Genomic DNA, 13,058 nt, shown 5'->3' on the forward strand with positions numbered 1-13,058 from the left:
GAGAAACCGACCAAATGTTCAAAGAGGTTCAGTAATCATATATAGACTCTGATGCCCGGACAGCTTAAAGGTGCCACTTACTCACTTATTGTTCTCAGAAGTTAACAGTGAGGAGTTTGATGCAATCCACTGTAATATGCACTGCTGCAGCTGCAACTGATATTTTTGTCATTTCAATATGCACAATTTTACAGAGCTACTGTGAGTGAAGCTTCCTGTTGTAAACTTGGATGTGTGGACTGCAGCTGAAGCTCATATAAAGCACGCAAAGAGAAAATGACGTTTTGATCCAAAGTGAATATACAACAAATAAATATCAGTCTGATCGTATTTGTTTCCTCTCTAACATCTGACAGCATCTCTGCTGCTAACAGGCGCTTCGAGTGTTCTTCTGTCTTCGTTTCTTTGACACAGTTAGCCTCGCCGGCTACAATGTGCACTTCACACAACTGGATTTGGCAGTTTTTCAGTTTTACTTCAGCTCTGTTCCCAACGCGACAAGTTCCTCCAAATCACAAAAGTGTTTCTCTTTAATCGCGACTTTCTGTGCAACCTGAAAATATCAAAGCTCTTATGTTGCATTTCTGCAAAGTCTGCTGAAGCTCACGCTGCTTCAAAACACAAACACCTGATGATTCTTATTTTGTTATGTGCTTTTGTCATATCAGGGTTGATATCAGGGTATCAACAACCTTTAAGTCTGATATCACTTTAATTTGAGCTTCACTTAATTTTAGCGCTCATTATAGGTCCGTCTAGGCTATAAAGCAGATGTCTGGTTTCAGGAGCAGGAGTAATTCTGGGACGTGTCGTAATCAGGATACCTTAACCACCCAGTCTCCCCTTTACAGCGTCTTTGTTTTTGCTTGGACAGTCCTACTATGCTAACATGCTAACGTTATAGCCACTGTGGATCTGCTAGCAAGCCAGCGTTAGCGGTTATCGCTTCAGTACAACAGTGCTAGCTATAGAAGCAGAAGCAGAAGGTAGCGTCTGTGACTTCTCCGTGAATCTGTGATCAAGTGTTGGCTTTAGTCATTTGGTCTCCCTAAAGCTCCGTCCTCCTCCTGCTTTACGGCTCTCGTAAGGTTTCAGAGCTCATCACAGCACAGAAACAGCTTTAGTGAAGGTTACAAATGATCTTCTTATGGCCTCTGACAGTGGACTCATCTCTGTGCTTGTCCTGCTAGACCTCAGTGCTGCGTTCGATACTGTTGACCATAATATCCTATTAGAGCGATTAGAACATGCTGTAGGTATTACAGGTACTGCACTGCAGTGGTTTGTATCATATCTATCTAATAGACTCCAATTTGTACATGTAAATGGAGAGTCCTCTTCACACACTAAGGTCAATTATGGTGTTCCACAGGGTTCAGTGCTAGGACCAATTCTATTTACATTATACATGCTTCCCTTAGGCAGCATCATTAGAAGACATAGCATAAATTTTCACTGCTATGCAGATGACACGCAGCTCTATCTATCCATGAAGCCAGGTAACACACACCAATTAGTTAAACTGCAGGAATGTCTTAAAGACATAAAGACCTGGATGGCCGCTAACTTTCTGCTTCTTAATTCAGATCAAACTGAGGTTATTGTACTCGGCCCTGAAAATCTTAGAAATATGGTATCTAAGCAGATTCTTACTCTGGATGGCATTACCTTGGCCTCCAGTAACACTGTGAGGAACCTTGAGTCATTTTTGACCAGGACATGTCCTTCAATGCACATATTAAACAAATATGTAAGACTGCTTTCTTCCATTTGCACAACATCTCTAAAATTAGAAATATCCTGTCTCAGAGTGACGCTGAAAAACTAGTTCATGCATTCATTACTTCCAGGCTGGACTACTGTAATTCTTTATTATCAGGATGTCCTAAAACTCGCTGAAAAGCCTTCAGCTGATCCAAAATGCTGCAGCAAGAGTCCTGACAGGGACTAGAAAGAGAGCAGATTTCTCCTGTTTTGGCTTCCTTCATTGGCTTCCTGTTAAATCCAGAATTGAATTCAAAATCCTGCTCCTCACATACAAGGTCTTAAATAATCAGGCCCCATCTTATCTTAATGACCTTGTAGTACCATATCACCCCATTAGAGCACTTCGCTCTCGCTCTGCAGGCTTACTTGTTGTTCCTAGAGTATTTAAAAGTAGATTGGGAGGCAGAGCCTTCAGTTTTCAGGCCCCTCTTCTGTGGAACCAGCTTCCAGTTTGGATTCGGGAGACAGACACTATCTCTACTTTCAAGATTAGGCTTCAAACTTTCCTTTTGCTAAAGCATATAGTTAGGGCTGGACCAGGTGACCCTGAATCCTCCCTTAGTTATGCTGCAATAGACGTAGGCTGCCGGGGATTCCCATGATGCATTGAGTTTTTCCTTTCCAGTCACCTTTCTCACTCACTATGTGTTAATAGACCTCTCTGCATCGAATCATATCTGTTATTAATCTCTGTCTCTCTTCCACAGCATGTCTTTCATCCTGTTTTCCTTCTCTCACCCCAACCAATCACAGCAGATGGCCCCGCCCCTCCCTGAGCCTGGTTCTGCCGGAGGTTTCTTCCTGTTAAAAGGGAGTTTTTCCTTCCCACTGTCGCCAAAGTGCTTGCTCATAGGGGGTCATATGATTGTTGGGTTTTTCTCTGTATTTATTATTGTGCGATCTACTGTACAATATAAAGCGCCTTGAGGCGACTTTTGTTGTGATTTGGCGCTATATAAATAAAATTGAATTGAATTGAATTGAATTGAATTAATAAATTAGTAAAGGGTTTAATGACTTTATCCCATAAGCAGCTGGGTCATTTCTATATTCTGATTGAATGTCTTTATGCAAACAGAGTCATCACTGTTGGCTATTAGAAAAAATGGGCAGTTTTGCAGCACTTTCACGCTGGCTTCACAAATTTGAATGTTTTTCTTTATATCTAAAAAGCTACAAAAGGAGACAAAGCCGAAATGTACAAATATGGAGGATAAAAAAAAATGTAATGGTCCTACTGGGCCGTTATACACCAGCTGAAACTGGGTTGTGCAAGCCTCTGGTTGGTGATGCAACATACAACAACACCCAACCACAAATAAACCCGCACTTGGTAATTTGATGGGTAAAATTTAGGAATGTACAGAACAAAATGAAAAATGGACCCACGCTCAGCGCTGTCCATTTCCTCACATGCAGAAGCCCAACCTTTCCTCAGTTACTGCTGCGTTTTTAAACTGAATGGAGGCCAAGGGCACGGATGGTACTCACCTTTCCAATCTCACTCTTCAGCTTATACTGGTTCAACTGGATACAGTCCTGAGAAACAAGCAGAACAGCCAAACATTAAAAATCAATAAAGAATCATTTCAGCAAAAGAGAAAGAAGAAACAAAATGTTCTTCCTGCTCGTGTGCACTGAAAGTTATTTATTCCTGAACCGTAGGTGACGATGCAGTCTGTAGTTTCTGTTTACCGTCTGCAGATCCATTAGTGCCTCTGCTTAAATGGCTGATTTGCAGTTCCATAGCAACCACTGCTACAGCAGAGTTAGCCGGGGGCACGGCGCAGGAGGGGAGGGGGCAAGGTGAGGGTTGGGGGTGTGGGTGATCACTGCTGCTGGGGGGGGGGCTGTGGAGAAAATAGATTGAAACCAGTCGTTTTATTTCATTACAGCTGGGGGCTTATGAGCGAGCCCAGCCGCCTGAGGCGTGTTTACAGAGGTGGTAGCAGAACACGGATGTTAGTGTGCAGGACTGAAAGTACATCTCCAGCTCACGTGCAGGACGGGACGGGCAACGTACTTTAGAAAACATGACATTAAACAGAGGGTTACATAACGCTGCTGGTTATGGAGCCTGAACTGGATTTTAGTGTTGGCACGGCAGGAGATGTGAGGGTAATGCACTGCCGGTGTGATGGTGTGAAACACTGTGGTCTATTATGAAGGGGACAGAGAGAAGACTGAGGCTTGGGTACAACTCAGAAAAGGAGTGCTGTGATTGGCTGAGAGAGATAAAAAGACAAAATGGAAATAGGGCAGTCAAGGATAAGAGGGAAAATGAGGAGATTCCAAAGAAAAGAGCAGCGGGAGGGATTGTTTTGGATTCCCAGCTTGCTGGCACATGCTCAGTGGACGCAGCACTGCAGTTAATACTCTGTCAGGGCTGATGGATAAACAGGGTCATGCAGAAAGCCTTAAATACATCTGCCACACATGCACATATCAAGCTGAAATGCTCCACTGCCCCACGCTAAATCTTTAGAGGGGGGTTGGCTCCTGCTGTCACCGTACACTCACACTGCTGCCCCAGCTGTCATCTGTTTCCCTTCAGACCTCAGCCCGTCTGCATTCATTGTTCAACAGCTGATCAATACCAGTGCATAACAAATACATCACCGTGCCACTCTAAATCAGTGACCAAGCATTAAAAGTCAGCATTCCAGCCTGAGGACGTATGTAATAATAAAACAAAAAGGAGAATTTGTCAAACAGCATTTGAAGCCTGAAGGTGCAAAAATCAATTTTACAATCCGTTTGGACAGAAGTGCATATGAGGTCAAGTGAGACCAGTTTAGAGTAGGAGGGTTTATTCTGTGTTGGTTCTTTATGTTCTTACAAAAACACCTCAAACTGCTTGCATTAACATACATTCAGTCAGACCAAACAAGAAAGCAGTTTTTATGGTAATCTGTTGTAAAAGCCTGCAAAATGTATCAGGCTGTGCAGACAAACAAGCAGATACTTCCTGCACAGTCATCCCGAGAGTCCTCACGTACAGATTCCACACTCACTAATCCAGCACGCAGTATCCTGCTACAGCAGTTAGCTTGGAGACGTTTTATGTGGGGTAGTGGGCATTTAGGTTAGCATGCATTGTTGCCGGGTCCATTCATCTCATTGCATCTACAACTCTTCCAGCAGACCGGGTTGGTGCATTAGTTTCCTCTTTTTACTGCAGTCGGTGTAATTGCCTCTCTAGGCCCATCTACACTCACCTCAAGTACAATTATACCGTCTCATAATAATGCCTGTATTTATCTTTACTGTAGATCGTGTTCTTCAGATCCTACAAACTTTAAACCGCAAAACACAGAAATCCTTCTCTTAAGAGTTCCCACGGTGCACGGGAAACACATCATGTACAGACTACATGTACAGCAGAGAGAAAAGACAGCGGGAGGAAGATGACACAAACTGGTGACAAAGTTTCATCATGTGACCTAATGTGGGACTTCCTAATTTACCAACAGAGGTCTTTTTTTGAAATGGAAATAACAGGATGTAGATTTTAGACGACCTCTTTCATTTTGCCCATTCTGATAAGCCTACAAAGATGTTTGGTGTACCTTCCTGTCTGGTTTTACAAATGCCAGTCGTAGCTGATGTTTGTGCTAGCAAATCTCTCTCCCAGCCTCGTTCTGTACATCCAGCGCGAACGCTGAAATACGAGCAGCACAAGCCCTTTTTCATGGTTCAGTGCAAGAGCTGCAACTCCATTTGCAGATAGGAATGGACACAATGACAGGTCTGCGAGGCTGCTGCGGCAATGTGATGAATTCAGAGGGGTTTCCCGTACTGGCAGCTGTCATAAATATTTTATGTTCAGTCTGAATTGGAAAAAGCAGAGAGGAGACTCGAGAGTCACCCAGAGCCACACGGCACTACCAGTGGGTTTAACAGACTATAAAGGCCCCGATATCACAACAGGTGACAAATAATGAGAGTCAACACTGTGGGAGACAAAAGCATCACTGCTGTCAGAGACACACGCTAGAGTTAAAAATATTCATATCTCACACACACACACACACACACACACACACACACACACACACACACACACACACACACACACACACACACACACACACACACACACACACACACACACACACACACACACACACACACACACACACACACACACACACACACACACACACACACACACACACACACACACACACACACACAGGGAGACAGCTAGCTTGATTTTATGCAAAGCTAACTAGCACAGGAAATTATGTGTGCAGCCATTTCTTGACTAGGATACGTGACTTTGTTAACTTCAACTAATAAAATACAGCAAATAGCGAAGGCTGTTGTGTGTGGCCTTCTTCTGCGTGCTTTGCTTCTAAGCCAAGTTAACCATCCAGAGGCAGGCATTTCCTGACATGTGATGCTCAATTTATGCTTCAGCAGAAAATTTACATTCTAACCTGGGAACTGCAAATCTATTTGAAACCATACGACGTAACCTTCAGCATTAGTTCTGACTTGCAGCTCTGTAGAAATGTGCGCTGACCCAGCCTGCAGCTACTGTGATTGGCCAGCTCAGTACCTGTTCAGTAGTTCCTGTAGGTTTCCAGTTACAGAAGTGACCACAACAAAGAGCAGGAAGCTGGCACCGCATATGATACACTGGTACACAACCACATGATAATTAACACACAACGCACCAGCATCAAGGATAAATTCCACCAACGAGTACTACTACTACTACTACTGCTGCTACTGATATGATACTGCTGATACTGCTGCTGCACTGCTACAAAGATTCCCCACAGAAATGTAAATCAGCCATAATTCTGTAAATTAGTCGTTACACACTAGATGCAAAACTGTGTGTCCGTCTCTAAGAAGTGAATGTGTCACACACATTATCATTGATAGTAACAACATGCACTTTAAACAGATTCATTAGCTTCCATTGTTTGCAACAGTTAACCTTTATGCTCTTCTCCATTCACACTGAATGTACCAAACGTGAAGCAGCAGCCGCTGTGTGCTGTGTGCATCACTGCAGGTTTGCCTGTTCACTCGTATGTCCCTGAAGCTCCGGGGAGAAGACAACAAAGCAGGTAGTTCGCAACCTGAAGGTTTCTGTAAAACAGCACGACAAGCCTTTACCATGCCTACACAAATGTGAAACCACAGAGTGTAAAAGTGAGGTCGATGAGGCCGAGGCTCGACATACAGTGCACACACGGGAAAAGCAAAAGCAGGTCACATGTATAGCTGCTCCCAGGCTGACCCTACGTCTCCTCTGGTGTATTCAGCAACACAACGCAGGCCAGAAAGCATGTCGTGTCCATCTAATCTGATAAAATTGCTTCTTTTTTTCCTGCCCAACACTCCAACATATAATCACAGCACACACATGGACCAGTCCAGACTACATTTCAGGGACAAAGCTGGAACACTGTTGCACTGACACACACCACCTGTAATAACAGAGGCACCATCCTACAGGATGTGCTGGTTGTGTCTACTTTTGACAACTGCTGTCATGAGCAGGACAGAGCTGCTGTACATCAGTGTGCACCTCACTCCCTGCTATGATGCCACCTGTCACACCCAAATTCAGAAACCCAGCATTCCAAATCAGAAGGCTGTAGATGGCAGGAAAAAAGATTACGTATGGCCAGGATGTGGTTAGCACCTAGCTTCATGTCTTTAATGAACCTCACAGGGATACTGCTGCTCTGTGAAAGGAAACGGCAGATATTTACACTGAAGCTGAAAGGCGATAACATATTAGGAAAATTGACACTCTCACCTGGGAGTCAGATATGGACACCCGTTTACACTCCACAGTAGGCCTGCGAGGGGAGATGTGCGTCCTCTCCTGCAAAGACAGCTTCCTCCCAGTCAGGTGAGGCCGCGTTGGAAGAGGCCGCTTGGCCTGAGCCACATCCTGCTGGGAGCCACCGTTCCTCGCGCCGCTGGCGGCTGAGCCATCAGAGTCTTTTGTTGTCATGGCGGCCATGATGTCCGTGAGACCACTGGTCTGCGTAGAAGAGTTCGGGTCCAACCTCTCACAGCCAGCGTCACTGCTCATAGCCATGATGGCTCAAAAAGTGGGAGCTGTGGAGAAGCAGGTGGCAGGGAGAGTAACAGGCCAGTGCCCACCAGCATCAGTGTGGCCTGGGCCAGCTTGCAACGTTCAGGGTCTCAGCGGAGCTGGAAAGACACAGACGGGAAAAAGGCTGTGAGCTCAGTGAGATGCAATAAGAGGAGATGCACTATGCATGCACCTGGTTTGCTTTAAGGATGATTCACTCACTAACTTATCTCTGCTAAATGAATCTTCAATCGGTTTATTTGTCAATATGCTGCAGAGAGAGGAGTTAATAAAAATGTCATCGCCATAAACATTTGCAAGGAACTATAAGCATTTGTCATATCATATATTCACATATTCTGAACAGGAATCCACGCTCTACCTTTGACTTATACCTGCAGACAATGCTATGTTAAAAACATTCAGATCTCTATGACAGGTCAACGCTAAACAGACTGGTGCCCTTCACACCCACATTCACACGAGCACCTCGAAGTGCTTTCAGTCTAGCATTCACACTCTGGTGGATGCGTGCGTGAGCATCTTGGGGGTCGGTATCTTGCCACACGGACACTCTGGCCTAGCAGATGCCCTGCTCTGCCTCCTGAGCTACAGCTGCAGGCAGCCCCGTTTGGTTTTGTTCAGCTTGTTGACCTTAGCCACAAATTTACAGCTACCATGAACTGATACCAAATGCAAATTCATTTATGAAAGAAAATGGAAACTGGCAGCGCCTGGCCATGAAATTATCCAAAGGCTTTCATTTCTAAATGGTTAATGAAGCATTGTTGAGCCTCTTGAATTAATGATGAAAGTCTACATGCTAGTCCCTTTTTGGCTGCTGAATTTCAAATCTGTTGCTGTGGTGTGTTAAACATTTCGGAGGCTGCAGAAGGTTTGCACGAAACACGGATGCAAACCAAACGCTAAAATGTAATCAAGCAGTCAGTTCAAAGAGGAAATGTCATCTCTGCGTGGGAGGCTGGCCTGGTGGTTCATGAGCCTACAAATTCAAATTAATGTCTTCATTAGAAAACCCAAACCTTTTAGTGAAAAGCCTTATTATGCTTCATGTTTTCAGTCAGATGCGTGTAGGCGGACCCAGGCAAAAAATGCAAACAAACAAAAAGAAAGACAAAAAAAAAGACTGAATGCTTTGTGTGCATAACCACACATTTAGTGCAATTTGCTTACTTTGCGTTTCCTCTTCCATCTCTAATGAAAGTCTCATCATTAGCAGCAAACAGAGAATAGCAAAGCTCCCAGTACATCCGGCTCAGGTTTTGTTCTACGCCTCGCCCGGCCATCGAAGCTAAAGGGTACTTAAATCCATAACCGTCAAACCCCATCTATGTAACAGCAGGAATCAAGAGTGTTTTCATCCTAAATGGAACACCTGGGTCTGTATATGACACAGTATGAAGCAAGACAATGAAGCCAAAGGAAGTCACATCTGAGGTGTTGAGTAAATGGGCCGTGTAATGCTGTTCCTGAAGTGTGTCAGGAAGGTAGAAGCTTCATAGTCAAAAATAACACCGTGTTCCAGTTTGTCCAGGTGTGTCCTACTGGTTCATGTCTTCGCACTGCCAACTCTCAGTTTCAGCCGCTCAGCGCTAACAGATAAACTTGCCCAAGCGGGATGGCAGCATCACTTTGTTGGTTCATCACTTTGGTTCAGACCCTGTGGTCTTTTTTACCATGGGACTGATGCGGCGCTTTTGCATCACAGAGAAGCTATTAGCTACCGAGCTGACAGTGCTAACGTCTATTCAATTCAGCTTTATTTACACAGCGCCAAATCACAACTACAGTCGCCTCAAGGTGCTTTATAATGTAAGGTACCCAACAATCATATGACCCCCTATGAGCAAGCACTTTGGCGACAGTGGGAAGGAAAAACTCCCTTTTAACAGGAAGAAACCTCCGGCAGAACCAGGCTCAGGGAGGGGCGGGGCCATCTGCTGTGATTGGTTGGGGTGAGAGAAGGAAGACAGGATGAAGGACATGCTGTGGAAGAGAGGCAGTAGTTGTGCACATACAACTACAAGAAAAGACTTTTTTAATTTCAGAGACGTTACACTAGTTCATTCCTGTCAGGGTTGCCAAACGTGTCCCACAACAGTTTTAGCTACTGCGGCAACCTTTTCCTGAGGGCTTGATGACACGTCAGCAGGACGTGACCACACTAACATCATTCACAGGTAATGTGATTTGTTTTTGAATGCCTTATTCCATTTTCATACTCCAGGAATTGGAAAGCATCCTTAAAAAACCTGCTAATTCATCACAATCCAGGGAAGGTGAGACGACCGCAGCCTGTCTACAAAGAAAACAACCCGACTGGAACACATTTTGGGAGTCGTGTTCAGGAAAATAATTTTTCCCTGCAGCACCACTACAATATACTGGATCCTAGGGATCCCCTACGTGCAAAAGCAATGCCTCGTCATGAATCTCAATGATGTCTATATCGATTTCGCATGTGTCAGGACCAACTTTGCACATTAGAATTTACCCACTTCTATTTGCATATTTCCAATGCTGATTATTCATGCTATGTAAATTGCAAGTACTGGGTAAGAAAAAACCCCTTTAAACTGGCAGCAGAGAGAGGAAATGCATTGTGTGCCTCCTGACTCATTTGAGAAAAACAAAAAGGATCTGTCATATTTTGCTTATTTCTTATTGCAGCTAGTGATTATGTGTCTCTTGAAACGGGTTCTCTTCACTGCAGCAGCATTCAACGTGCTGCATGTGTGAGCAATATCCTGGCAGAAGTGGGAGGCAGAGGAGTAGCAGTGGTCTGGTTATTAATTTTAGCTCCACTGCGACTTATTTATTCACAGAGGCAGGTAACCACACATTTACGTAATGCAGGACAATATGCTATTAGGTTTAATATTTCCTCTCACATCTAACCTTTTACTTTGGTGCATCCATTCATCTCAACAGATAAATGCTTAAGAGGACAGTTTCTCCTCCTCTTCACAGCACCGCTGTGAGACGCTGTGACCGAACACAGATAGATTGAGGTTCCTACATATTATTGAATTTTTGTAATTTCATCTTTCTGAATAAGGCAAATTCTTTCTCTCTGGTACAATAAAATCAGATATGATATCTCTCCTGCATAATCAAACCACAAAGACGGACACAGCTACAGTTGAATCGCGGGAAGCAAACTAGACATGTCTATATACTGCAGGTATAGAGTTACTGTAAGATGTGGGGAATGCAGAATGATCATTCCATCTCAAATCATCAGTTTTCATCAGTTTACATAAAAATGTTACGGTCCAATGTTTGGACGTATATAACGTCAAATACTCTTAGGCAATCTGTCAGCATCCAGAGTTTACTATTACGTGTACTATATTTAAATTTCACACTTTTTAAAATGAAATTCTTTGCCTAAAAAATGAAGAAAAACAGCTATTTATTTAAATGTAGTTTGCATGCTGGAAACTACATTTAAATGATAGTTTCCTAATCATAATAGTTTAATTATAGTTGAGAAAATGACTTTGCTAATAATATCATATATACAGCAACATGAAAACTCACGTCAAAGGTAAATAACATGTGTACCATGTTCTGCAGAGATCAATGCTTTCATTAAAAGCTCTGCTGCAGATGCAAATGTTAATATTTAAAGCTCGTACAATATCTTTGTCATTAGGTAAACAATTATAGGAAAAACAGACTGAATAAACCAGAAAGAACCTTGAGATCCTCTGCAAAGTTTGTAAAAGCCTTCTTTCATTTCAGGTTAGACTGAAAGCAGCTTCAGCAGAGCCAATTACAGCAGGAAGAGAGAGTGGGAAGGAGACGGGTGAACAAATGAATCCATTTGGCTTCCATTAGTAAACCACTTCCACCCTTAACCTGCCTTCAATTTGTCTCCTGTGTCATTCATGTAGACGGCAAACACAAACATCCAAGGCCAAAGTCAAAATAAAATCCTGCATTCAGTGAAAGAGAAGACGGAGTGTGGAGAACACTAACGCATCCAAAGAACTGCTCACATGTTGTTTTTCATATGTTGGGTCTGCTATGTTCCCCTCTTTACCTCATCTGAGGTCTCTGTGGAGTGCAGGGAACATAGCATGGTACCTGCCCAGCAGGCCGCTTTCTGAAAAACACACTTTTACACATACAGTAGAACTCCAATATGGCAGAAGAGTGAGAACAGGGGCCATGACTCGGGTTTCAAGTCTACGTTTACTTCTCGGAGCACTGATCGATCACTCTGTTCTACAGTAAAACCTCGGTCAGGATAAAATGCATCACATCTGATTGCTCTCTGATTACACAAATGTAACTGGGGGACAATCTTTCAATGCTTCTCGCCTTTTTTGGCATTTGCATCACTCATTAACGGCTTGATTTTACGTGCACCACTGTGTTTGTGTGTATACGCCCATGCGGTGCTACGGTGAGAAACAAAGAGCACATACACACTGATGGAACATAAAGTGCAACTGCAGGCCTACAATGCCTCCAACAAAAAAAACTGGATATGGAAGCAAAAGTTTCTAACATGAATTGTTTGAAGCATGGGGACGGCTCGCTGCTGGAGCCCGCCTCAAATGGACATTAAAGGGACTGCAGTGTGCTGTTGGTGTTATAAATATAAATATATATATGTGTGTGTACACAAATCTAATCACTGACATATTTTATAAATGACTATTATTATAGACAGTATGGTGTGCTTTTAAAGAGGTCCACTTGAACTGTGTGACGCTGTTTTCATTAAATTCATGACAACCTTGACAGGAGGAAGCCCACGAGCTGTGTTTTATTCCATCTCTGTAACTATACTCTCTATCAGATCAGATTATTGCTGCCTTGCTATTAAATACCAGATGTCTTACAGGCCAAAACAAGTTTTCCGCAGTTGACATAATTTTCATGTTCATTTTGCTCATTTAGAATCAAACTTCACGACCGTATAAGGAAAAAAGAAAATTGGAAATTTGGCCCGAGCATCTGTAAAAGTTGCTGCACTGAGATCTGCAGCAGGACTGTAGCACAAAGCTCATTTAGCAAGCTTTAACATGCAAGCATGACTAAGCACGGCTGTCGCCATGACTTGTGGGCTGACTAAGATATTATTTTATCTTTGGTCAACAAAGTTCTTTTGGCTCTTTGTTGCAGCGCAGCAAACAGTTTCTCTTTGCTGCAGCAGTTTTGTGCTCCTGCTGTGACCTCGGGACTGGAA

General features: G+C 43.4%; 1 protein-coding gene across 7 annotated transcripts in view; it reads right to left on the minus strand.

Annotated features, from left to right (window-relative positions):
* camkk1a (calcium/calmodulin-dependent protein kinase kinase 1, alpha a) overlaps positions 1–13,058 on the minus strand; it is a 55,030-nt gene that overhangs the window by 24,991 nt on the left and 16,981 nt on the right. For 6 of the 7 annotated variants that reach the window (XM_039618245.1, XM_039618246.1, XM_031748075.2 and 3 more), the window contains exons 2-3: positions 7,550–7,953; positions 3,259–3,306 (exon numbers count right to left, since the gene is read on the minus strand). In XM_039618245.1, the coding sequence (XP_039474179.1) occupies positions 3,259–3,306; positions 7,550–7,837 (336 nt within the window). In that variant the 5' untranslated portion in view covers positions 7,838–7,953. Of the gene's footprint in view, positions 1–3,258; positions 3,307–3,462; positions 3,589–7,549; positions 7,954–13,058 lie in introns of those variants that run through there. The other variant, XM_039618249.1, reaches the window with a different exon arrangement.

Source organism: Oreochromis aureus, linkage group 10, assembly GCF_013358895.1.
Source record: "Oreochromis aureus strain Israel breed Guangdong linkage group 10, ZZ_aureus, whole genome shotgun sequence".
Taxonomy (NCBI): Eukaryota; Metazoa; Chordata; class Actinopteri; order Cichliformes; family Cichlidae; genus Oreochromis; species Oreochromis aureus.